Source organism: Myxocyprinus asiaticus, chromosome 24 (genome assembly GCF_019703515.2).
Source record: "Myxocyprinus asiaticus isolate MX2 ecotype Aquarium Trade chromosome 24, UBuf_Myxa_2, whole genome shotgun sequence".
In the NCBI taxonomy this organism is placed as follows: Eukaryota; Metazoa; Chordata; class Actinopteri; order Cypriniformes; family Catostomidae; genus Myxocyprinus; species Myxocyprinus asiaticus.
The window spans coordinates 18,151,622-18,179,162 of NC_059367.1; the positions used below are offsets into that span (position 1 = coordinate 18,151,622).

At 38.4% G+C, this 27,541-nt stretch overlaps 2 protein-coding genes across 2 annotated transcripts in view; one reads left to right on the forward strand and one right to left on the reverse strand.

Moving 5' to 3' along the window:
• The window catches only part of pdzd4 (PDZ domain containing 4), a 33,609-nt gene extending 26,714 nt beyond the window's left edge, over nt 1-6,895 (forward strand). Inside the window, exon 8 of the mRNA XM_051653199.1 lies at nt 2,664-6,895. Coding sequence (XP_051509159.1) covers nt 2,664-4,598 — 1,935 coding nt within the window. The 3' untranslated portion in view covers nt 4,599-6,895. The remainder of the gene's footprint in view (nt 1-2,663) is intronic.
• A 5,207-nt stretch (nt 6,896-12,102) lies between these two features.
• The window catches only part of LOC127415380 (IQ motif and SEC7 domain-containing protein 1), an 81,696-nt gene continuing 66,257 nt past the window's right edge, over nt 12,103-27,541 (reverse strand). The window contains exons 11-15 of the mRNA XM_051654097.1: nt 25,700-25,799; nt 20,792-20,953; nt 19,886-20,077; nt 16,081-16,130; nt 12,103-15,487 (exon numbers count right to left, since the gene is read on the reverse strand). Of these exons, the coding sequence (XP_051510057.1) occupies nt 14,306-15,487; nt 16,081-16,130; nt 19,886-20,077; nt 20,792-20,953; nt 25,700-25,799 (1,686 nt within the window). The 3' untranslated portion in view covers nt 12,103-14,305. The remainder of the gene's footprint in view (nt 15,488-16,080; nt 16,131-19,885; nt 20,078-20,791; nt 20,954-25,699; nt 25,800-27,541) is intronic.

A 27,541-nucleotide genomic window follows, 5' to 3' on the forward strand; every position in this document is an offset into this window, starting at 1 on the left:
TGACCAGCTTTTTAAAGTTGCTGATTTCATTTTCCAGCAGGATTTGGCACCTGCCCACACTGCCAAAAGCACCAAAAGTTGGTTAACTTTAAGCACACATGGTGTTGGTGTGCTTGACTGGCCAGTAAACTCACCAGACCTGAACCCCATAGAGAATCTATGGGGTATTGTCAAGAGGAAAATGAGAAACAAGAGACCAAAAAATGCAGATGAGCTGAAGGCCACTGTCAAAGAAATCTGGGCTTCCATACCACCTCAGCAGTGCCACAAACTGATCACCTCCATGCCACGCCAAATTGAGGCAGTAATTAAAGCAAAAGGAGCCCCTACCAAGTACTGAGTACATATACAGTAAATGAACATACTTTCCAGAAGGCCAACAATTCACTAAAAATGTTCTTTTTATTGGTCTTATGATGTATTCTAATTTTTTGAGATAGTGAATTGGTGGGTTTTTGTTAAATGTGAGCCAAAATCATCACAATTAAAAGAACCAAAGACTTAAACTACTTCAGTCTGTGTGCATTGAATTTATTTAATACACGAGTTTCACAATTTGAGTTGAATTACTGAAATAAATGAACTTTTCCATGACATTCTAATTTATTGAGATGCACCTGTACAAGCACAAAAGCATGATCAAGCACATACACATATGTACACACAAAAACAGGCCTTTTAAGGCACATGCAAAGTTAATGGACCCACTCCATCCCCAATGACAGCATATCCTCAAATTAATGGCTTATTTTGCTGAAGGAAGGGAAACAGAACTCTCACAACACTCAATGTCTCCATCATGTGATCACTCTTAGTGATGGCCATCAAGGATTTGTAGCAGTTCTATTAACATTATTCCACAAAGAGATGAAGAGAAAGCAAGAGGGAAAAAAAAGCTGCTTTACAGAATGGAAAGAAGGGCACCATTAGAAAGACATGCAGAGAGGGGAGTGAGGGAGTAGAGGAAGAAAGGAATTGATGAAAGGCATGAAACAGAGAGAAAATGAAGAGGTACAAACAAGGTACATAGGTAGGGCAGGATAGGGACGGGAAAGAATAGAGATAAACTAAAACATCTTGATATGGTTATGACAGCTTAAATGGTTGTGCACAAAAGCATTTTTAGAAAAAAATAAAAATAGATATTTTTTACACAATTCCACTTTAAATAGCCAGTGTTAAATTATTGCTTAGGCCTAAGGGGCTAAGATATGCAGCTAAGTTATGTCTGTGGGAGCAAATTAACATTTCATGTGATATTTAATAAAAATGTAATGGCATTTTACTCTTGCACCGCTTGTTTAGAAACTGTTTATGCTGTATATATGTCTCTGAGATGGAGTTTTCTGAATTTATGACTGTGTAACTGTGTCAATTTTGCTGTAATATCTGGGCAACCAGTGGAGATATTGAAAAATTGGCTGTTATTGTGTGAAGCCGGCAAACATCATCTATCATGAGCACAGCCATCAGCTAATGAATAAAACAGGGAGCTCATTCCAGCCAACGCTCAGCACTAACAAGATCAGAACAAAAAGAGGGACATTTCGTACCTTTCAGTCTCATCTAAAATCACCCTCCCAGCAACATAAAGTGATTAATGATGAACTGAAGACTAGAGGCAAGGGGAGCTGTCAAATCAGTACAGGAATAGATAGAAAATGAAGAAGAGGTTGAGAAAGAGACAGAGTGTGTGTAGGGGAAAGAGATTAAAGTTTTACTCAATCAAAAGGAGATGAAGAGAGAGAGAGAGAGAGAGAGAGAGAGAGATGCTTAGGAAATGCCACAGGCTGATCCTGAGTATGATATGAGATACAATCAAGTGATATTTTAAATTGATTATTGGCTTAAAAAAAACAGACAAGGATACTCAGGGAATACAGATCAATACATCAATAAATCTGTTTTCTTAACTGCCTGCTGAAGGCACTTTGGTTAGAAAGCATTTGACAAAAAAATTAATATATAGTGTAACTTGATGTCTGGTAAAAATGATATATACATATATATATATATATATATATATATATATATATATATATATATATATATATATATATAGTATTACAGTATTAATATTACAATATTACTTTATATAGGGATATAATAATAATAATAATTTACATATTAAAAGAAATATCTCCATGTTCATTTCAATAGGTACACACTTGCCATTGTATATCTACATTGCCATCTAGTGTTAGAATGTATTACTGCATGTATTTTCTCTTACATTGAGACAATACTCGTATTTTCGACCCTTTATTTTTTATTTTACTGTCCCTTCCCTCTTTCTTAAAATTATGAACTTAAAAAGCTACTCAATATAGCTAACTGTGAGGTCTTCATCAGATGTCATCATGTATATTTTATTCTGAAGAACTCAGAACATGTATGATGTTATTTTCGTCTGGGAACACAAAAGGAGATGTTTGAAAGAATGTTAGGCTCAGTCACCATTCACTTTCATTGCACTTTCATTGTATCCATACAACAAAATTGAACGGTGACTGAGATTTTCAATCCCTAACATTCTGCTTAACATCTCCTTTTGTGCTCCATGAAATAAAAAGTCATACAGGTTTGGAATGACACAAGAGTAAATGACGAGAGATTTCCATTTGAGGGTGAACTAATCCTTTAACGTTATGTCTCTCCCCTAGACGGACACTCATTTGGACCCAGAGGAACTCGATTGTGAATTACCTGCCGAGATGAGCGTGGACAGCCTTAATATCTCTCCCCTGTCTGGCCTGTACCATTTACGCCAACAGAGAACCCAAGCAGGCATTCCTGAGGAAGCCTTACATCGGGAGATGCCCATGCTCAGCCTAGCCACCCTCAGCAACAGTCAGGAACTCGATAGTGGTGTGGGCCGCACTGATGAGAGCACAAAGAACGAAGAGTCCTCCGAACATGATATTCTTCTGGGTGAAGAGCAGACCAGTGCCTCCAACACGAACGGCACCAACACGCCCGGCAGCTTACGGAAGTTCAGGCCGGCCAGGAATGGCGGAAGTGACACTCCATCTCCACTGTTCCCTCTCAGAGAGCTGCACCTCAGCACCGACTCGCTGGATTGTGGAAGTGTTGTTGGAGGGTACTTTCATGACCCCGTCAGTGGGATGATGATGCCAGGCCTGACAGAGGAGGAATGCGAGAGGTACAAGCAGCTACTGGAAATCAAGTGTCGTTACGAGAAGAGGATGAAAAGTGTAAAGAAGGTGCAACAGGCTCAGGAAAGACAACAAAATGAAAAAGGAACACAAGAGGAAGATGAGCTTGGAGAGAAGGATGTGGCTCTTGATGAGAACAGTAACGAGAACCTCATGACCCCAACTCCACATGAAATGGTGCTTTTGGAAGAGGAAATGAGACACCTTGAGTTCAAGTGTCGCAACATTTTGCGGGCACAGAAGATGCAGCAATTAAGAGAGCGCTGTTTGAAAGCCTGGCTGATGGAGGAAGAAACATCTGGACGGGCTTCCGCTGAACCACAGGGATCTCCTCTGCACGAGTTGTCTGACATCAACGAACTGCCTGAGAAGGAACGATCAGATAAGGATAGCACCAGTGCTTACAACACTGGGGGAGAGAGTTGCAGGAGCACACCCATGGTGAGTGAGCATCGACTTCCTGTTTCTCAGATGGATGAGTCCACAAGCCCTCTACCTAGTAGACACAGGGAACGACCAAATTGGAGTGAAAGAGGACGAGCAAGCCTCAACAGTTCTTATTCACCCAGCAGCTATAAGAAGTTTCAGACAAACATCGCTATCAACCAGCAATTCCGCTCACTTTCAAGAGAAGGCACTGTCCGACGCATACCAGAGGGCAATTCAAGAGTAAGCAGCCATGACAGAAATGGTGGTCGTAGTGCCGAGTCCAGTCCTTACTTCACCAGACGCCGACATTCAAACGGCCTCACTCCGGAACGGTACCAGAGTTGCATGCATCTGGGATCTTCACTTTCCGAGAGCTCTGGGCCCCTGGATAGAGCTGTGGAGGGAGAGAGTGAGGCCCCAATGGGTGGTAGCGACCATGAAGGCCCCAGGATCCTTCCTCATCCCAGCCCAGCGAAGCTCTCTCTGGCCTTACCTCTGCCGCTTCCCCCTGCCTCACCACGCATGGAGTGGAAGGTTAAGATCAGGAGCGATGGGACCCGCTACGTGGCCAAACGTCCCGTCCGTGATCGACTTTTGAAAGCTCGCGCAATGAAGATCAGAGAAGAGCGTAGCGGCATGACTACCGATGATGATGCCATGAGTGAAATGAAGATGGGACGCTACTGGAGCAAAGAAGAGCGTAAGCAGCAGCTGTTGAGGGCTCGCGAACAACGAAGACGCAGAGAGTTTATGATGCAGAGCCGCATAGAGTATCTGCGAGAACGGGATCTGGATTCAGGCAGGGAGAACCAGTCGGAGACAGTCCAGATGGCAACCTCCATTCTGGACCTCAGCCAGAAAAAAAGCTCAAAGAAACGTAACCGACGCATACTGGACAATTGGATCACCATCCAAGAGCTACTAGCCCATGGCTCTCGTTCTCCAGATGGGACAAAGGTGTACAATCCTCTATTGTCTGTTACCACTGTCTGAGAGGAAAGAATGGATCAATAATCAACTTAAAGGGACTGTTCACCCAAAAATGAAATTTTGTCATCAGTTACACACCTCATGTTGTTCCAAATCCGTATGACTTCCTACATGGAACACAAAAGGAGATGCAGAATTTTAGCCTCAGTCACCATTCACTTAAATTATGACAATTAAAATTTTTGGGTGAACTATCCCTCTAATTTTTTATGTACAGTTCTCATCTTTGGACATCTTTCCACATTATTAACATGGCTGAGCAAAATCACGTAACTATCATCCTCTTTAATTTCATGGGCTAATAAAGTTGATGTTCTTTATCAATGAATTTCAACAGGCACAAAAAAACTTTTAACATTGTATTTCAACTAAAGATTATAAAAACTCTGAGGTCAAGCATCTGCTTTTATTGATTTTGTTAGTGTTTAAAGTCCTGATCAAACTGAAAACAAAGCACATGGCTAACGGACAAAGACTTGAAACTTATGAATGTTGACTGAACATACACAGAAAAACTCAAGGCACACACTGTAAACAAGCATAAAAATCACTCTCTGTGGGGTTGAGCAGACAAATGGAACTTATATGGGAAATCCCTCACAACTGCACAAAAGACAAGCAACTGTTTGATTCTCAACTTATTTGTGATTTTGTAGACTGAATTTTGTATTATGTACTCTTGTAATTACAGCATCCCAACTATCAAGTGCTTAACCAGTGCAGACACAATCATTGTAAACATGGTGACATAGTGCCGAACATTTGTACTGCTTATTTGTGATGGCCTGTTTATGACGAAAGCAATGTAGTGCTTTGTAATCTGAATGTACAGCAATTCTTACCCCAACACCCATTTGACTGATATTCAAAAGCCTGTTTGGCCTAAAGTGAACACATACTAACCACCAGCAAATATGGAAGCACAAAATACTCTGGAACCACATGAAATCTAACCAGCTTTGACATAAAAACAGATTGTACATTTGAATATACTGTTATTAGGAACATGTTTCCTTAAAAGGATAGTTCAACCAAAAATGAAAATTCGGTTATCATTCACTCTCCCTTATGTTGTAACAAACCTGCATGACTCTTCTTCGGCAGAAAAACAAAAGCAGGGTTTAAGTGGATTTTAAACTCAGTCACCATTCACTTTCATTACATATCTTTCCATACAATGAATGGTGACTGGGGCTAACATTCTGCCTAACATCTCCTTTTGTGAAGAAAGAAAGCCATATGGATGTAATGAAGATGTGCAATTTTCATTTTTGGGTGAACTATCCCTTTAAGTAGTGTAGCAGTTTTTTTTTTTTTTTTTTAGCTGAAAATGAAGATATGTTCTTATTAACAAATAAAAAAGGGATAAACATTAAAAATGTTAGCATATTTAAAAGTGTTCAAAGTCCTTTGAAGAATTGATTTTGTAGAAAAACGGCCTTACGAGTTTTGACCAGTTTTAACGCCACCTCTTGAGAGAGGTACTTGTTCAGCTCGACTAATTTTGCATGACTTTTGACTATAATGTACAAGCACACAATGAATACTAATGGAGAATTTCCATTTCTCAGTATACAATGTATGTGACCAGAGGACTTTATCCAACACAATTTACATAATTTCTCTCTTGGTGTTAGAATGTAGATTTCTATGCTTATACTAATATGGTACCTGTTGATTAATATCAATAGTCCTTATTACAAAATGTGTAATGTGCATTAGTTCTTGAGTGGTTATTTCAATGCATAAACTATAACACTTTAGACAAATAAAACCATTTTGTATGCTTAAAATAAACCAATCTGGGTGATTTCATGTTTAGAGACACGAGACACGAGACACACACATACACATTCAGACACACACCAAATGAGAGGAACACACAGCAGACAAGTATTCGCTCAAAAATATTGTGTGATCTCGGAAATAACAAACAAATATTTCCAACAGCAAGAACATGTTTTATAGAATAAGAGCAATAAATTATAACATCATTTCTCTTAATTAGTTTTGCATTGAAACCTCATACATATATACAAATAAAACTTCATACAATTAATTATTTTTCTAAATATAGAAACTGCTCTTACACACACATACTGATCCAATTGTACAATTACAATTCGTTTCAAGCCCCCCACGAGTCCTTAAAATGTAAACAATGGTTCATGTGCCCATTCCCAGTCAGATATTGATTCCACAGTCCAATGCAGAGTATACACCGATCAGCCACAACATTAAAACCACCTGCCTAATATTGTGCAGGTCCCCCTCGTGCCACCAAAACAGCGCCAACCTGCATCTCAGAATAGCATTCTGAGATGCTATTCTTTTCACCACAATTGTACAGAGTGGTTATCTGAGTTACTGTAGACTTTGTCAGGTCGAACCAGTCTGGTCATTCTCTGTTGACCTCTCTCATCAACAAGGCGTTTCCATTCGCAGAACTGCCACTCACTGGATGTTTTTTGTTTTTGGCATCATTTAGAGTAAATTCTAGAGACTGCTGTATGTTGGTGCCAGATGGGCTGGTTTGAGTATTTCTGTAACTGCTGATCTCCTGGGATCTCCTGTTGTAGTCTCTATAATTTACTCTGAATGGTGCCAAAAACAAAAAAAACATCCAGTGACCGGCGGTTCAGTGGATGGAAATGCCTTGTTGATTAGAGAGGTCAACAGAGAGTGGCCAGACTGGTTAGAACTGACAAAGTCTACAGTAACTCAGATAACTGCTCTGTACAATTGTGGTGAGAATAGCATCTCAGAATGCTATTCTGAGATGCGGGTTGGTGCTGTTTTGGCGGCACGAGAGGGACCTACACAATATTAGGCAGGTGGTTTTAATGTTGTGGCTGATCGTGTATATGGCATATTTATATAAACTAATATATACACTCAGGTTTATACAGCATCATTCAGCTAAGTGCAGATAGACATGCAACAAGGGTCACGGAGGCGCAAGACATTAACGTGTCCAGAAACCAGATCAAGCTTTTAGAAAAAGCTACTGGATTGATTTTTTTATTACATTATACACCTCTGCTTTATTTGTGTTTGAGCTTAGCATGCCCCAGCACTCAGGACGCTTAATAAAAGCACAAGAGCAAAGCATTAGAGTTAGAGAGAAGCAAAACAGCCCATAGGAGATAAAGTAAAAAGTGGTGAACGGCCCTCTAAATTCAGATCACATCACAGGTTATGAAATGGGACATGTTCTTCTATGTCCACAAGGGCCTTAGAGGAGTAGTTTATAATTCTGCTATCATTTACTCACCCTCATGTTGGGAGCTTGAGAGTATGGCTGGGCAATGTGCAAGAAATAATATTTTCTTCACAATATTTTTTTACCGATGACATCTTCAACACCCCTGCCCCCACTGCAGAGGGATCGGTGAATATTTTGCACGCATTTCACTTCCACCAGTCGCTGTTTTAAAAATTAAATTCATTTATTGAAACATGAAAAACTTAAACCAAAAATATTTCTAAATTCGTATTGCATTTCAAACAAAACGAAAAAGATACAAAAAAAAAAAAAAAAAAAGCAAAGTGGTAAAAAAAATCATATATTACCACCTCCCCAAATTCAAACATTTACCGTCTCCAACTACCTCCACCGGCCCCATTTGCCATCATGCAAGTATTCGTCTACATCAACAAGTGGAAAATTACCAATACAAATTAAGATCTAAAGACAATTATAAATGTAAGCACAATAATAATAATTGAAAAATAAAGGAGCCATTAGCTCTGGAAAGTTCAACACAACCCACATAATTGCTACTTTCATAAAACGGCAGTTTGTTTACTTCCTTAAGCCTAAACTAATAGAAAACTGCCTAATAATTTCTACTGTATTCTTATCGAATTTGTGTTTGTATTGCGTTTCATTAATGTAGTTAATATTGCCTAAACAAAATGAAATCAAACTCAATTTAAGGTTCAAGATGAACATTTGTTTTGTATTATATTATGAATTAATCACTTTAATCATGGATGATGAATACAAGTTGATGTCACAAAGCAATGTGTTTTGCATAACTTTTAAATAAAAGTTTTTCATTAAGAACCACAATGTTTTATCAATCTCAGTATTTACACTTTAATGACATTTCATCATAATGTCTTTTCCCAAAAGGCTGTATTTCCCTTGTAAAGAAACTTCTAATATATGTGCTGTTTTAATCTAGTTGCCAAGCCATAGCATATTTGTTACAAGCCATGTCGGAGTCTAAAGAGTAGGTTATAACTAGAAAATGTTTCATGCTATTCAGAGAACATATCGGCAGTGAAATTGAAGTATATGTCTCTGTGGATCAAAAATTAGGGTTTCCCAATCAGTGGCCGTTTTCAAAGCGTCTAATCAAAATAGGGAACTACTGTATATTAACTCAGACGTCATTGAGGTGAGAAATGTATTTGGAACCGACCATTCAATTTTAGCAAATCAACTAAAGCGCTTGAAAAATGCCCATCCCGGTTTGAAAACACCCACTGATTTTTTCCAAAGCGACAACAGTCTTGTGAAAATGGACACAACCGGCCTCTTTAATCCATAATACTTTTAATGTTTAAATATTTCGATTAATATCTAATAATGTAAGTGCATGATAACTACTGGGCTACTATTTAATATATTTGGTGGCTTCCCAGCTCCATCGTTTTGTCATTTCCCAATATTGTCGATCATCGTCTGTCAATAACTGTCACAATCGAACTGGGAAATTTGTCAGATATGGTCGATATCTGATTACATTGTCCTATCGACCACCCCTAACTAACAGCCCCTGGTCACAACCCAATTACATTGTATGGAAGAGAGCAGCTTGGATGGGTTTGGAACAACATGAGGGTTAGTAAATGATGACAGAATTTTCTTTTTTGGGTGAACTGTCCCTTTTGGTATTTTCTCCAGCCATGGACAATGCTCGTATGTTAAAAGTACTGGAATTCAAGAGTTCACCTGAAAAAACAGTATTGTAGTTTGACTAAATGCATTATATCAAGAACTGGGCCTAGGACATTTTTTTTTTGTAAAGTATTAAGTATTAAAATATCTGCCTCAAAATAAACACATCCTTAACATAATACTGCAAATGATTCTCTGCTTATAGAGAGAGAATGTTCCATATTGTATGGAGTACGAATACTGTCGTTATTAAAAATAAATATATAAATATATTTGCAAAGAAATATAAAAAATGAAAAAAGTGTACATATAAATACATAGATAAATGTTAAAATCTGACATACATAAGAATTTATACTTTTAATTCCTTACTATGTATAATTGCATTAATTAAATTATAAAACTTGTCCACATGGTAATTAGGGGGGCGTGCTTTATTCCTAAGGCACAGCAGTTGAACTTAGAGTGCTCCAGAGTGGAGCTTGGTGGCCACAGTGACATCTTGTGGTTGACAAAATTAAATACAATTGAAACATAGTCACAGATGGGTATGGGTGTGCATTAAGAGATTGTAAAATGTGCCTGGCTGTGAGTTGAGCGAGTTTAATGGGAAAGGAATATCTGTAGTGAATGAATGACTTGAATGAAATCTTTTAACACTACTGTTTAACAAAATGTATATCTCTGTACAGACTCTTTTAAAAATCCCTGCAGGGATTTCTAATATGCCCGGGACTCTGCTGAAAATTTTGGCCGACAATCTGAACAAAAACTGCAACTCCAACAGATCTAATAACAGACACTTTTTACATTGTCAAAAGCAGGGTGTGCACGTGAAATGATCCAGTATCATATTTAATGCAAATGCATGGATGTTGGCGATAGGAGCCTGCCGAATAGGAATAGCCTAACTAGGCAGCACGGCTCAGCGAGGGAGAGGGAGAGAGTGACACACGGCTATTTATTTGGAATTATCACTGCCAGATCAACATGTTATTAACCTCTTGTAACCAAACTACTCTCCTCCGGTCTACCCGCCCTCTCCCTCCATTCTACAGTAGGTGTCCACTGGCATGGAAGAGAAAATCCGCTCAATGCCCATGCATAACGCAAAACAGCTGCTGGTTTGGGGCACGTCTGTAACATGTACAGCAAGTGTGTTTTGTCTACCACATTGCTTTCCGTATACTAAACGATCAGTAAAATCATCATGTATATGCACAATTATGGGAAAGAATATCAATATATTTACACGGGAATGACAGGAATTAACATATCATGCGCTGTAAAGTTGCACACAGCTGATATTCAACAAGATGCGCAATGCGCCTGCCAAGGACACGCACCGTTAAGGGTATTTTACGTGGCATGCCGTAACCGAGAGTCCCAATTAATTTTCGATTGGAGAGTTTCAATAGTAGGCAAAACAACTGAAATGCTTAAAATACAATGCATTTTTGTATTTGCCAATATTCTTTTCCAATATACTGGATACTGGTTCTCGCTACGTGTCCACAGGCACTGAAGAAATCAGCTCAATGCCTGAATCACAACACCTGAGAGCAGCTGCTTTGGGGCATGTGTTTGTAATATGTAAAGTGAGTGTGTATTGTCTATCATTGCTTTCAGTACACGTGCAATAATATATTCTTAAGTATGCGCGTTTACAGTTGGAAAGATGCCAGTGGACAAGTACTGTTAAAGATTTACGCTGTGAGTTGCAGTTGAGAGCTCAAGACCGATCCACGAGTAAACGCACCTGCTCTGCCTTCACACAACTCTGTTGATTAATCCAGTTAGCACACAACGCTGTTTTGCTCCACTTTTGAAACAAAAAATGGCAGCTTATAAGAGGAGAGCGAGAGAGAGAGAAAGTTGGCCAACACTGAAGTCGCACCAGTGCGACTTATAATAAAATATGATCGCACCGACGGGAAAAGCGGTCACAAAATGCGAACATTTGGTTGCAGTCTGGAGCCCTGGAGTATTCCAGTCGCAGTTTTAGATCAGATTTTTACCAAAATATTCAGCAGAGTCTGGGGCATTTTAGAAATCCTTGCAGGAATTTTTAAAAGAGTCTGTACAGAGATATACATTATGTTAAACAGTAGTGATAAAATATTTTGATATAAGACCACTAAGTCATTCATTCAATACAAATATTCATTTCCCATTAAACTTGCTCAGCTCATAGCCAGGTACATTTTACAATCTCTTAATGCACGCCCACACCCATCTGTGACTATGTTTCAATTGTATTACATTTTTTTTCAACCACAAGATGTCACTGTGGCCTCCAAGCTCCACTCTGGAGCACTCTGAGTTCGACTGCTATGCCTCAGGGATAAAGCACGCCCCCCTCATTACCATACGGACAAAGAAATGTGGAAATAAATAAATGTATAAATAAATAAATGTGGCAATAAATAAATGTATAAATAAATAAATGTGGAAATATATAAATATGGAAATAAAAAAATATTTACATGAATAAATAAATAAATGTGGAAATAAATTACTACAATTATATATAAATAAGGAAATAAAAGTATAAATGCTTATGTTTTAACATTTATTTCTGCATTTATATGTACACTTTTTCATTTTTTACATTATTTGCAAATATATTTATACATTTATTTATTTTTAATAACGGCAGTCCTCATCCTCCATAATGTTGGTCAGTGGGGGGTGGTGAGAAAAGAAAAAGGGTCTATTTGGACGAATGCAGATGGTTGTGGAACTTTGAATCCTAGGCACTGATAACTTTAACTAATGTATGTGAAAAACAAGAAACTTTCAGCACAAAATAAAAAAAGATCTTCACATTTAAAGTTGGCTTAACAGCTTCTCAGTGTGAATGAGTGTGTATGTGTGTGTGTGTGTGTGTGACTGCACGTGCATAATATAGGTCCCTAAAACGCTTTTTTATATATAAAAAATAAAGAGGGCACTGACATTGGACATGAAACTCGGCATAAATTCACAATATTAAAAGAGCGAGTAGCTCAAGTAAGTGTGTATGGCTTCTGGCAACAAGGAGTTTTACACAGATCATACAGCTTTACATGGATAATATAGTTTTAAAAACTTGCTGCAAAACATTTACCTGAAATTAGCAGTCCAATTAGTTTGTTAGACATTAATTGTACACAAGAAAGTCTAACCTGTTGATTGGTCTAAAAAAGCTCTCAAAAAACAATCAGCACATCACTCTGCTAAAACATATCCATAGATCATATTAGTAGTAGCTTTTACACCAAAAATAGCAAGTAATATATCAGTAGTATTTGACATCATAATAGTAATAAAGTCACCCATAAAATCACCCATATCGTGATGTTCTTTTTTCATATTCAGTTTCTGAATATTAACTTCTAAGTATTTAAGATATCTGTAACACATTTCAATCACCTTGTTTTGAAGCTGTACAAAACCGAGTCCATAAGTATAGTATTCATGTCAAAATTTCACTGACTTTCTCTATACGTACATCCTATTTCTCCACAGGTTATCCAGAGAACATAGCCAAGTACATTACGTAACCACTGATCCCAAACCTCCAATGACAAACCATTACAGTAGGCACTAAGGTTATGTAATGAACTGCCGAATATAAATGTTTCATTGGTCAGGAGAGATTGTTTAAATAGTTAAAAGAATGGCGAAACGGCAACATTATAAAGGAAGTACAGATGCTGAGGTAACAGGTGGCAGATTATAACAGAAGAGGTGTTGATTTTATAATTTATGCGTAATGATCAGTGATTGTTGGCTATTAGTCACAAATTAAGAGTGTATATTGAATGTTCTTATAAAATATAAAATCTACCTAAACAATTTACACTTGTCTCTACACATTCAGGTTACATAACTCCACTGAGGTCTTAAAAAAAAAAAAAAAAAAACGGTATACTGCTTTTACACTAGTATGGCTGACTTATTGCAAACTTGACCCCCAGCGACTTCAGAAAAAATCATTTTTTAGTATAGCCTCAAAATAAAAATGGTATCCCAGTAGACATGAAGATTTAAGTGAAGCTTTCTCAGTGAACCCCAACCAGTCCCTCACACACAAGTTAAATGAAAATAAGTATTTTCAAAGCAAAACAATAGTCTTTCACATTAAAAATAAAATGTTTGGCATTTCTCAAAGTGCATGCTGGCCCTTTTTATACTTCAGTTGAGAAATATGTTTGAAAATTTTGAGGAATGCATCAAACGAAACTATTTGTAACTGACCCTGAAATGATTGTCAGAGACACATGAAAACTGAAAAAGACTACGAATGGAAAAGTTCAGTTCAAGTCCTTGTTATATTTTCCACACATCAATCCAGCTTTGTCCATGTCGACTTCTTCCTCAAAGTGCTTCCTCCTGCGTGCTTCAGCATGGTTCAAATCAGGATTTTTAGTCTGACTTCCATTGGCACCCCCCTTTCCTCTTGTAATCCCTTCCTTTGGCAGCAATGCACAAGAAATATCAAACTTCAAAAAACAATTCATCCTTATAGAGAATCTACCTCCACCACTTTTGGCTTCTCAAACCTTCAATTGATGCAGATTAGATGCTAACACACAGCCTATGTTTTGAATGGCAGCTAACAGCAAGAGTGTTTCGCCGTTCAGGCTAGTAATGTAGCCAACCAGATTCCCGCTCTCTTCATTTCCAGTGAGGCTCTACACATGAGGGAAGCGGATGTGGCAGTAACAGAGTCTGAGTATGGTGTGCTTCCTCTTGCCTTGACTTCCGCTCCTCTGCGTAGGGATTTTGACCCTGTATCCTCTGCCATGGCTCACCCTCACACCACCGTGCTGATGCGGTTGATAGGTTTGGATTTGGAACTGCCGCCCGTGCTGCTGTTGCTGGCCCCGCCTCCTCCTCCGCCCCCTGGGCCGCCCGACTGTGCCCCCAGGGGTCCTGGAGTGAGTGGAGATAATGGTGTAAGAGGGGTGAGAGGGGTATGTGGGGAGGACGGAGGAGGTAACGGGGAGTGTGGTGGAGGAGGCGGGATGGAGGACAGGGGCGGATATTGTGGCACGTAGTGGGAGGTGCCCTGTGGTATGTGGCGGGCGGTGATAGCGGATGGCGCCTGAGGGGGTGGGGAGAAGACGAAGTGAGGCTGATGGGCGGAGTGATGCAGTAGGGGGTGGGGGCTGTGGGTGTGGCCGGGATGGCTGTGGGTATGAGAGTGAACGTGGGAGTAGGCGTGTGGGTGGGGCTGAGAGTGAGACAGGGTGAGTGGAAGCTTTCCGGTAGGACCGGGTGCGCGGGCATGGCGTATGGGGTGTACGTGGTAGAAGCTGAACGGGCCGATGGGGGAATGGGGTGAATGCGGGGACAGAGGCGGAGGGGTGCAGGCTATATTTCCATAGCGGCCTTGCTGCATAGCATGATGGGATAGTTGTTGCTGGGGCTGGGCGTGAGAAGGAGCAGGTTGCCCGTGCCGTGGGAGGGACCCTCGTTGCAAAATATTGTGGGTAACGGGCAGATGGCCCGGGCCGGACATCTGAATGTGATATCGGTGATGATGGTGGTATGGGGGCGGAGGTTGGCCAAAGTTGTTGTGACAGTACTGAGCGTGCAGTGATTGGATTTTGGATGGCCCACCGGGGTCTGACTGGCTGAGGGCGGAGGGGGATGGGGGTGGTGGCCCTCCTGTAGTAGGCGGTGGCACGGGGGCCGGGTAATGTGGCCCGGGGGGTGTAAGGGGAGCAGGGGCTTTGGAGCGTTTGCTGCCAAACAGGGAGCCCAGGAAGGAACCTGAATTGCTCCCCCCAGAACTGCTCCCTGGCCCCCCACCTCGATCGCCGATGCCAGGGATTCCACCCATGTTCCCTACGGCGTTGTGAAGCTGCCCCGGCCCACCCCCCACCCCTACTCCGGGGCTCAGGATGGGGCGGTGAGGCCGGTAGTCTTCCACCCCGTAGCAGCCAGGAATGGGCATGCGCTGGTGTGGCTGTGGGCTGTTAATGATGGATCCCTACAGTGTGCACAAACACAGACACGAAAGAGCAGAGACAATCACTTCTCTGAACATTTTTCAAAATAGATGGAGGATCACACCCCTGCAGAATCATGCAACTACACTCTACACACATCTCCTGGATGGAGACAAACAAAAAGCCTTCTAGAAGAAAATACAGCCCTCCAACATATCATGGAAAATGTGACATTACAAAGTTAGAAAAGCCATAAAGTAGTCACATGTTAGTGGTGATTGACCATATATAAAAAAAGTGAAGCTTACTCATTAGAACACCTAACTCATTCAGCAGGTAAAACACAGCTAAAGCATTGATTAGGCCATTACTTTACTAAAGCAATGAATTGGTCATTATTAGCAACTGTACAGGACCTTATTAGACATGCAATATTCAAAGCGAAGACATTAGTATGTTTTTACACAGACTTAGAAGACAGCATCCACAATCACAATACATTTTGAAACATGCTACATTTCAATCACAAATTCATGCAAAGCCGTTTTGGCTAAAAAACAGATGACCCATGCTGCAAAACAGGATCATTTCATATAAATGTATTTGTTGGCATTAACAGAGCTGCCTTACTTACTTCAATGGTACTATCCAAAGAGCCAACGCTGTTTCTACGGCCTCGCTTTCCTGCAAGGTCAGGGTCAAAGGTCATGGAAGAAACTAAATATTTTTGATCACCACATATTAGGTGTTTGACCATGGATGATCAGTTTATAATGAATAATTATTTTTGTACTCAAATTTCAGTTCGTATATGAAAATGACCTCACAGTGTTACTGTCAAAAGACAGTCAGAGCACAAAGACATTTGGTTATGTTTGGAATGGAATACCAGCGTATTTATTACAGTATATTGTGCTGTAAACTAGGGCTTCCCCCTAATAGTCGACCAAACATTAGTTTATGAGAAGATTCTTGGTCGACCAAGTTTTGATTGGTCGGTTGGTCGCAGAAAAAAAACCTCCACAGTAAGTGGCAAAGTCACACAGTCAGTGACGGACAGACATGATAGTTTACACGGCTGGTCCATGCGGTAATTAATTATGTCGGGCAGGAAATCCAAAGTGTGGGATCATTTCGAAAGGGTAAAGGCTGACTCCAAGAAGGTGACATGCAAACTCTGCAGGCAAATTTTCGTCTATCATTCATCGACCTCAAACATGGCTTATCATCTGAAACATGTAAGTAGCCTAACATTAGCCACTTAGCATGGCTGTTTGCTCTAACGTTAGATAACCTAGATAAATATGTGCTATTAGGCTTATCCAAGTGTTCGTGGGGAGTGGGGAAGCTAAATTATTACCTTGCTTACTGCATGTTCACGTTCAAACCGACGAACTGGTTGAATGCTAGGTGGTACTATGGTGTAATTTTCATTAAGCAGGGTTAGGGTTAAGCCTACACAATAAAGCAAGACACCTTGATTTCAAACTTTGAACTTTATTTTGTATTTATTTTAACAAAAAATTCAAATGAAACTGGAAAAATATTAAGCGCAATAAAAATGCGTGTTGTTTAACTTTTCGAAAGATGGCTTTACAACAGTTGTGAAGGGCAACATCTCTCTGGCAAAGAACCTACTTCATCTGTACATTCTCTACCGGTCGGGTATTTCGTCCAGGAAAATACATCATGTGTGTGAAAAAATTAGTTTTGTTCCCTCCTTCACGATATATATATATATATATATATATATCGTGAATATATATATACACACACAGTACTGTGCAAAAGTTATAGGCATTTGTGAAAAATGTTGTATAGTGAAAATATTTTCAAAAGTAATGTCATAAATAGTTTTGATTGATCAATTAACATCATACAAAGTGCAGTAAACATACAAAAAAGCTAAATTAATATTTTGTGTGACCACCCTTGTCATCAAAACAGCAACAATTCTCCTGAGTAAACCTGGACACAGTTTTTAAGGTTCTTGGCAGATAGGATGTTTCAAGCATCTTGGATAATTCACATAACTTCTATGTGTTTAGGCTGTCTCAGTTGCTTCTGTCTCTTCATGTAATCCCAGACTGACTCAATGTTCAGTGGGGGACTCTGTGGGGGCCCATGCCATCTGCTGCAGGGCTCCCTGTTCTTCTTTTCTATTCAATTCATTCTATTCTATTCTATTCTATTCTATTCTATTCACAAAAGAAAAAAAAAATCTATATTTTTTATTAACACACTAAAGCAGAAGATAAAAATAACCATCTAAAGACAAATGTTTTTGTGAAACATCTTCTGTGCCTAAGACTTTTGCACAGTACTGTATATATCGCAAAATCCAATTACACCAGCAACCTCCGGGCTGAGGGATCGGTGAACATTCTTGCTTTAGTGATTTTGCATTGAAAATTAAATTAATTTATTTAAAAAATGAAAAACATAAATCAAATACATTTCTAAATTCAAATTGCACTCCAAACGAAATGAAAAAGCAATTAAAATAACAAAGTGATCAAAAAATTATATATATATATATATATATAGGCCTAAGTAACCACCTTTCCATTTACTGTCAGGCAAGTATCGTCTAAACACACAGGCGGAAAATTACTTACACAAATCAAGACATAAAAACAATTATAATGTAAAAATAATGATTATAATGATGATAATAATCACTGAAATATGAATCATGGTTCGAGGTGAATGTGTTTTTGTATTATTTTATGTTTTAGTCACAGATGTATAGGCTGCAGAGTTGGTCACGATGAACTGCTCAGTGGAATAAAGCGAACTGAACTCAAAGCACCTCCTGAGCTGAGATGTCTGAGGTCATTTGCAGCACTCATAGATGACACTGTTCTTGCAAAAAAAAATTCAGATGACTGAAACAATGAAAGAATGAGAACATTTACATGCGCGTGTTCCACGAGACTGCACGCCTCCGTACAAACAGCGTGTCATCCATGCGCATAGACGTCTTTTTTGTCATCTGTTCTTAATAATATAATAAAGTGTGTTTCTTCAAGCACGTGTCTATGGGCAAATTATTTGTAATATTAATTTGATAATAATAATAGCCTAATAATAATAATAATAATAATAATAATGTTATACATTAATGGGAAAACGAGCCAAATATTGTCTTGACATTGTCAAAGGCATCAGCTATTGGCGATCACTCTGACCACTGTCGATCCCCGAGATCATCGTCTGTCGGGGACAACCCTAATGTGCATTTCTCTCTATAAATTAACAAAATGTTCAGACAAGTCTCCTTGCTGGTGTTTCCGACACATTCAGAATCATTACAGCTTTTGCAGGTGTCACTGCGGCTTGCTTCGTGCGTGCGATTGTAAAATTTATATTTTAAAGGCTCATTATTACGGTTTAGTATTTCTCTGTAATGAAGAACAGTGTTAGCAATGTTACTTATTCTTTCTCAGCTCTGGAACTCAAATCATTTTCTGATGCCCCCCAAAAAGTATATATTTAAGTAATTAAATTAATATCATAAACATGCGACAACTAGTCGACTAATGGCTTAAACTAACGACTACTAGTCGACTAGGGAAATCTTTGGTCAGGGGCAGCACTACTGTAAACACTGATTACTGCCTACTGATTTTATTTTATTTTTTACAATGTGAAATAGTAAGCATTTAAATAGTATGATATATTTTTTGTCACATGACTTCACATATTAAATTCAATAAGTGGCATCCAGTTATCATCTTTGAAACAAATATGGTTATGTCTGAATGTTTGTTTAAAAATGTCTTCACTTTTGGCTGTCAGAGTCAAGATAAGTCATGGCTGATATTAATTTCAGTTCATTCATCTACTGGAAATGGAAGGTCAAGCTGAGAGCATTACATTTGTGAGATAAAGTACAGTATGCTCTGTTTTGTACTGCATATTTTGGTAAATTGATAAGGTTATCTGGGTATTCTATGCATGCAGAGATTACTGAAAATGTTGTGCACAGTAAACATACTAAATACTGCAAAAATAATAAGAGTATTATGGTACGAAAAATTTTATGCAAGGACATAATGTGCCATTAGAGGGCAGTGTACTTCATAATCTCAGTATATTACAACTCCCAGAATGCCTCTTATGGATTTATCTTAGGGTTGTCAATCGATTAAAAATGTAAATCAAATTAATGACATGATATGTTGATTAATTAATCGAAATATTTGCAAACAATCCTTCTTACAGGATGTACATAAAGGTCAGTTGGCATGTTTAAATGTGTTCATTCTTATAACATCATTTTATTATATTAATTGAACTAAATTAACATGTTAAATTGACATGCCCTAATTTATTTATAAATATTTCTGCCACTGGAGATCAACTGTCCTGCTTAACTGCTAAAATAGCAAAAAGAAAGAGTTTATGTCTTAATAGAAGGTTTGTGTGTGTTGTACCTGTCTCAGAGAGGTCTCTCAGCGAGGAGCTAAGTGCTGTTCGTTTAAGCCCCTCCCCTGTCGTGTATGTGTCATCCAGACTGGGCCTACCCAGAGAGCCGTTCACAGCCTCAGTCTTCATCCCGCCAACCCCACCCACATCTCCACTTAAGAGCCCTGAACGCATCACACCTTTCTGCTTCTCTAACTCAGCTACAAAAAGAAAGAAAACAGTAAGGGAAAGCAAAGAGAAGAAGGTTGGGGTTAATGATGGCAAAGCTGAATGTTACAGTTCTCATTGCTCACAAATTATTCACATGCTCAGTGTTTCCTACAGGATTCTGCTTGTGCACTCAAACCCTATATAATTGGTCTTAACTACAAACTATTTACATACTAAATCACTAATATCTTTTAAAACATATTTTTATAACAAGATTTTTTAAATACCATACATTCCAACAAACCCCATTTATGAATGTGTATTTTTAACTAATTGTTATCATATAAGCATCTAGTAAATTTAGGACAGATTATTTCAGTAACCGTTCAGTGAGAAATTAATTAGATGAATTCAAAATGATAATGGTGGGTCATGAATTGAACGGTTTGCTTTAGCATACAGCCAGTGAAAACAATGTAATAGAAAGATGTGTTGTCTATATTTATTGTCTTTATTTTGCGGAATTCAGTCTATTTATAACAGCATTCACTTAAGACTTTAAATTTACAACTCAACTTACAAAACGTCAAAATATTCTGTTGCCGTGGTGCTGTAGATTCACTAATGGTAACTGAACATTAACCCTAATGAATCATTTCCTACACAGCAAATTTCAGTAATTAGCTTGCAAATAGAAAAAAACCCATAACAGCCTTTTAATCTGTCATGTGTGAAGCAACAGTGAATTTTAAAGGATTTCTTACACTCTACGCGGTATTTCTCCATGTCCTGGACCTCAGCAACGCTCTCTCGCAGGTCACTGGTGAAGCGTGTTCGGTCCTGCTGGCTCGGTGCGTTGAATACAATCAGAACCTTACGCTCACTGCCAGGCATTGCTGATGTCAATCTGATACCATGAGGGTAGTCTGAGCGAGAGCAAGATAAAAGCACAGTCAATTAGAGAGAGACCCAGATAAAGAGGGATGTGCTTTGCTTTATGTAATTACAGACCTCTCATTCTGACAAAATCCACAGATAATGTAAACAAAGTCATGCAGTGTACTGAAATTAACCACAGAACATTAAAAGACACAATGCAATATAAAATAAAAAAAATTCTCAAAAATACACTTCGTACATCTGCAGTGCGATTGCTTAATTTCTCTCTACTTCTCTATATATTTGAGTTATAAGTATTATAATAGTAATGGAAAATAATGTAAGTGTTATTCATCCTTAGGCTGTATTAATAACAAGACTGCATCATTAACATTTATAGGCCAGTACCTTCCAGTCTGAACAACCTCATTGATTATAATGGGAGCTATATAGTTAAAGTAACAGAGTAAGGCTGTGCTTTCGCTAACATCTAACAATGATAGTTGTGGAACTAAATTGCAGTGAAGTAGCTAGCTAGTTATAGTAGGCAGGGTTGGGAGGGTTACTTTTTTAATGTAATCCGTTACATATTACAAATTACAGCAATACAAAAGTAATGTAATCAGACTGAATTTCGTTACTTTTGGATTACCACAAGGGCACATATGTAAATAAAGTCAAAGTGTAATTCTACCATGTATTGCAGTTAGTGTGTATAGGCAATTGTAATTTGAACTATTCATTAACTACAGACTGTATTCAATAGGTAGATCACACGTTATCATCATCACCATTATTACTGTCATAATTAAATGCTGGAGAGTGTCTTTCCTCTGCTTGCTCATGATCCAAACTCAAACATCACCAGCTAACAAACTTTTAGTGTGTCTTTTCAATTACTCATTCCTAATTACTATAAGTGTTGAACATTTTACATTTGCCAGAATGTCTCGCTCACCCTGTCATTTGAACTGTTCTCAACAATAATTTATCAAAATCAGATAAATTCTTAATTGTTCTTTCCTAAGAATTTAAAACACATTTTCAATTAATTAGGTATTTATGTGTACAATTTTGATTTGTTAATAATGATAAAGGGATGCAAAATCATGAGAGGTGAAAAAAAAAAAATTTCAGTTGATTTTTGTATTGGTGTTGTATTCAAAACTTTGTTTTCTTAAATGATTAAGGTTTAAACTACACTATGTAACTTTTGGCCCTCTAGCAGTTAAAAAAAAACTGCATGTGTCTTGCGGAAGAACATTGTTTTGGTAATGACGCAAGTTGTGCTTCTGCTCTGCTCCTCTGAGCGGATGAATGTGGTTCGAGGCACCAGTGTACACATGGATACAGGACATCTTATCAGAGCAAATGGACAAATAAATAACAAAAGAAAGGAAATGACAGATATCCGAAAATATGTCATCTGAGCAGATAAGTGCCATATCTGTTGTTTTGACTTATTGGAAACATTGATGTTTCGAAATGAATGATATTACAAAAGTTAGGCAACGCTCGATAACATTAGACACAACGATTGCCATTCCGATAAGGTCAAACGTTGTAAAATTTTTATAAGTGCAGGATATTCTGGCCAAATAGACCATGGTAGTAACTAATTTATAGATTGTCATTGTTACCAACCAGTAGTCAACATCATTTCAAGACTCACATGTTCTTGGCAAGCCTAGGACTAAAGGATTTATTTATATAAATTATTGCTGTTATAAAGAAAAATAAACGTGCTAGCAAGTGAAAAGTTCTGCACCGATTACAGTATAATTATTGTATTTCACTACACACACACAGACATGTGTGTGTGTGTGTGTGTGTGTGTGTGTGATTACACAATTATACATAAACATATCAATAAAATATCTTACCTGTTGAGTAAGAAAAAAGCCATCTCTGGGTCACTTTTAAATCCTTTCAGATCTCGGAGTTGTCACCACCTCTGAAAAGCCAAGCCGATGTTGATTCGGGTTTTTATTACGGACTCTATCGCTTTCCCTTTTTGCTTGTAGACTCTGTTCATGGTTTCTTTGTTTTTACAACCGGTGATTCCCAGGAGTTTTGCTGTTTTGGTCAATGGTAAATTTTTCAGCTTCACGCTACTCAAACACCATACACGTGCTACAGTAGCTGGAGATTATTTGCTTTGTGTACGGATATGACATCAACATGCATGGGCGAATGACGTATGTATGCAATTTTCTGCGAAATCTGTCCGGACAGCTCTAATATATAAATCATTATTATAGGTTTATCAAAGTGTATTTGGGCAAAGTAAAGACATGGTTTGGAAGTTGGATTTTTTTTGCACTCTCTCATTAATAACATTTAGTTATTTTTTAACAAAAAAGTTACATAGTGTAGCTTTAAGTAATGTTCACCTGGGGAGGGGTCATTTTTTCAGCTTCAATATGGAATGGAACAACATACAGGATGTCCTGACTAATATAGTACAGTTTGCTTTTGCAACCATGGAAACCAATATATGCCATACCAGCAATGATGCGCAAATCCTGCCAAATGATGAGGGCCATGGATTTCTTTGAGCATTAAGGCTCATTTTAACACATTTTAATATTAACTAATTTTAGCTAACATAGCTAATGCTATTTCTGTGTGGCTCTTATTACCTTCAAATTCTCAGGTCCTTGGATAATGAGAGCATCTTCAAAGCTAAATCTTCACGGCATAAATTCCACTGAACTTTAATGTTGTTTCGCCTTTCTCTTTTAAAGAGTGAATAATGTCGAAATTTCCAAGAAAATAATGCATGTTCTTCCATGGCCATGGCGATGAAGCAGCTATTTGCCTTGAGAGCAGAGTGCTGATGTGAGACAGAGAACCCGAAGAGAACACGCATCTAAACCATCTCTCACTCTAAACAAACAGCTGCCTGTATCACTTTATGTCAGGACAATTCACTATTTCTTTTGTCAGAAATTAAACCTTGTAATCCTGGGGGTGTGGGTAGCTCAGTGGTAAAGAATCTGACAATCCCTGGAGTTCGCTAGTTCGAATCCCAGGGCATGCTGAGTGACTCCAGCCAGGTCTCCTAAGCAACCAAATTGGCCTGGTTGCTAGGGAGGGTAGAGTCACATGGGGTAACCTCCTCGTGATCGCTATAATGTGGTTCATTCTCAGTGGGGCGCGTGGTGAGTTGAGCGTGGTTGCCGCGATGGATGGCGTGAAGCCTCCACACGCGCTATGTCTCCGTAGCAACGTGCTCAACAAGCCACATGATAAGATGCGCGGGTTGACGATCTCAGACTCGGAGGAAACTGGGATTCATCATCCACCACCCGGACTGAGGCGAATCACTACACGACCACGAGGACTTAAAAGCACATTGAGAATTAGGCATTCCAAATTGGGAGAAAAAAAACAAAAAAAACAACTTGTAATCTTGACAGTAATCCCAATTTTTTGAAAATGTAACTGTAATCTGATTACCATGGGTTTTTATGTAACTGTAACGGATTATAGTTACCTATTTTGTATCTTGATTACCTAACGCCATTACAAGTAATCCGTTACTCCGCATTGCTGATAGTAGGCTATAGCTGGAGCGTCATTAGCTAGATTTCAGTACTATCCTACCACCTTATGAATACAGATTTATTTTTTTAATAGTCCGTCTTCACCCAGCAATGCAAAATGGCTGGGCAGCGCTTCTCTTCAAGTTGTTGTCACTGTTCTTTCCCAGTGAAACAGCACAGTAATAATGAAGTGCTGTTAGTGAAGCAACTTGTAGAGCAGTGGGGGGACTTCATTTTTTTGTCTTTATGACAGACTCGCAGTAGATTTAAAATACCATACAAATTAGGCAGAGGCTATTTTTACTAAGTGTAAACAGCAACAATAAGCATCTTCTTTGCACTAAGTACAAATAGTGTTAGAGGCTGTTTGCACTCCTAAATAAATACTAACATACAGTGTCACTGCAGTGTGTTTATTGTGTTTATTGAGAGTCCCACAGACACCCTACACCAACCCCTACCCCTAAACTTAACCCTAACCTTAGAAACATTTACCATGGCTTTACTATAGTAACCATAGGTATTTTGAAGTAAAATCATAGTAACCACAAAATTAAACAAGGTTACAATATTAACACCATATTACTGTAATAATACAATGGTTAACTACATTAAAACTTTAGCTTCCACCAAAAAACATCAAACCTTTCTTTCAATTCCCCAACCGTCACTGTGACCAAATAACCGCAGGTCAATCAACCTTTATATAATTTTTTATTGTAAGTAGTGTTAAAGGAAATATTAAGAGTGGAGACAGGATGGGAAAATGTGGGACAAAAGGGGGAATCAAACCCAGGTCGTCCACATTAAAAAAAGCACATCCACACTGTCTTTACACACTATGCCATTGCAGTTTGTCTTCAATTTCTGTGCTTCCACCAGACTATTTTAGTGCAAATAGCTGCGCTGTGTGGCAGGTACTTTTTACACCTAGTGCAAATAGTCACTCCGTTAAAATTAGTTCTACATATCCTTAAATTGAACATGACATAAATATTGGGGGGTTGTACCTGCTAGTCTTGATTACTGGGGGGTTACTCCAAATCTACGCCCCTGCCATTAAGAAACCAAAACACCAACTACATGAAAGCATGGAGAAGATAACGACTCCAAGAGCTCCAAGCTAAGATGGAGTGATGGAGTGGATGAGAGCAGAGAGTGTATAAATGAGCTGGAGTGGAGTGATAGTATAAATAAAGGAGGAGGGACAGATGGTGAGACAGATGGAGGGATGAATTCACTTACAGGAATTCTGGAACATATGAACCTGCATCTCCACCAGGGGAAAAGACTGTCTGAAACTGTACGTCACCGACGTCTTCTTCTTCTGAAAGATCTTCGTAACCTGCAAGTGAAAACAGAAAGGATTTTACATATACAGTACATACACATTTACAGACAACTTTCAATAAATAAAGTGCATGGAGAGTATCTTGAGTACATTGAGCACAAATACCATTGGAACCAGAACCACTGATTGCTTGAGACTAGTGAATAATGCTGTGATTACTTCAAGTTAGAATAATCAAAATTTTAAATTTCTGACTTCTAAAGGCCGGTAACAACTTTTAAACTGCAATTTGTAAACTTGGAAATATTATTTTCTCACTTGAACATTGTAATGTCTTATAAAAACCACAATGGCAGCAGCCTCAACAGTTAAAGATAGTTAGGTACCTCTATACATAGAGTATTTCTGCTTGATTGGCCATTTTATTCTAATATTATTATTGAAAAAAATCTAGTCAATGTTGCTGCGATGGTGTTTCAAATACAGCTGCTAAAGGAATGGCAGTAAATTTGTCTTTTTTTTCTCTCTACTGACTGTCATAATCCATATCGCTCAAATATTTTTCTTTTTGAAAGTCGTGGAAATGTAATAGTTGATTTTTTTCTTGTGCTGTTGGAGTAAATGAGAACAAAGATGATGGACCTCATTCATGAAACACAAGCAGAACACATTTTTGTGTAAATTGTTCGTAAAGCCAGTCTGACGTAAACATTCGGCTTCATGAGAATGTTCGTATTTGCACCCACCTTCTCCCAACCATGTGTAAATAGTGCATAAGACATTCGAACGTGTTGGGTTCTTTCAGACAAACTGCCATGACTACATTTTAATAAAAGTAAAATTAAATAAGTAATGGAAAAATTAATAATTAAATTAGTGAAATTAACCTAAAAAAAAAAAAAAAGACAATAAAAAAAAGAAAAAAAAAGTTTTTTATTTAGAAACGTTTCTTTGCTGCTTGCATTTATTTTGTCAAAGTATAGTTTTTTCTGCTTATTTCCAGCAGAAGTTCTTGACATGGGTTTGCATTTTATTTGAGAGAGAAATAATAATAATGCCCTCTAATGTGACCGGCTGGAATGTTTTTTTTTTTTTATATGATATAAGCTCTATTATTTAGATTTCATAATTTACAGTGCATCCGGAAAGTATTCACAGCGCTTCACTTTTTCCACATTTTGTTATGTTACAGCCTTATTCCAAAATGGATTAAATTCATTATTTTCCTCAAAAGTCTACAAACAATACCCCATAATGACAACGTGAAAGAAGTTTGTTTGAAATCTTTGCAAATTTATTAAAAATAAAACACAAAAAAAATCACATGTACGTAAGTATTCACAGCCTTTGCCCTGACACTCAAAATTTAGCTCAGGTGCATCCTGTTTCCACTGATCATCCTTGAGATGTTTCTAAAACTTGATTGGAGTCCACCTGTGGTAAATTCAGTTGATTGGACATGATTTGGAAAGGCACACACCTGTCTATATAAGGTCCCACAGTTAACAGTGCATGTCAGAGCACAAACCAAGGAAGTCCAAGGAATTGTCTGTAGACCTCCGAGACAGGATTGTATCGAGGCACAGATCTGGGGAAGGGTACAGAAAAATGTCTGCAGCATTGAAGGTCCCAATGAGCACAGTGGCCTCCATCATCCATAAATGGAAGAAGTTTGGAACCACCAGGACTCTTCCTAGAGCTGGCCGCCTGGCCAAACTGAGCGATCGGGGGAGAAGGGCCTTAGTCAGGGAGGTGACCAAGAACCCGATGGTCACTCTGACAGAGCTCCAGCATTT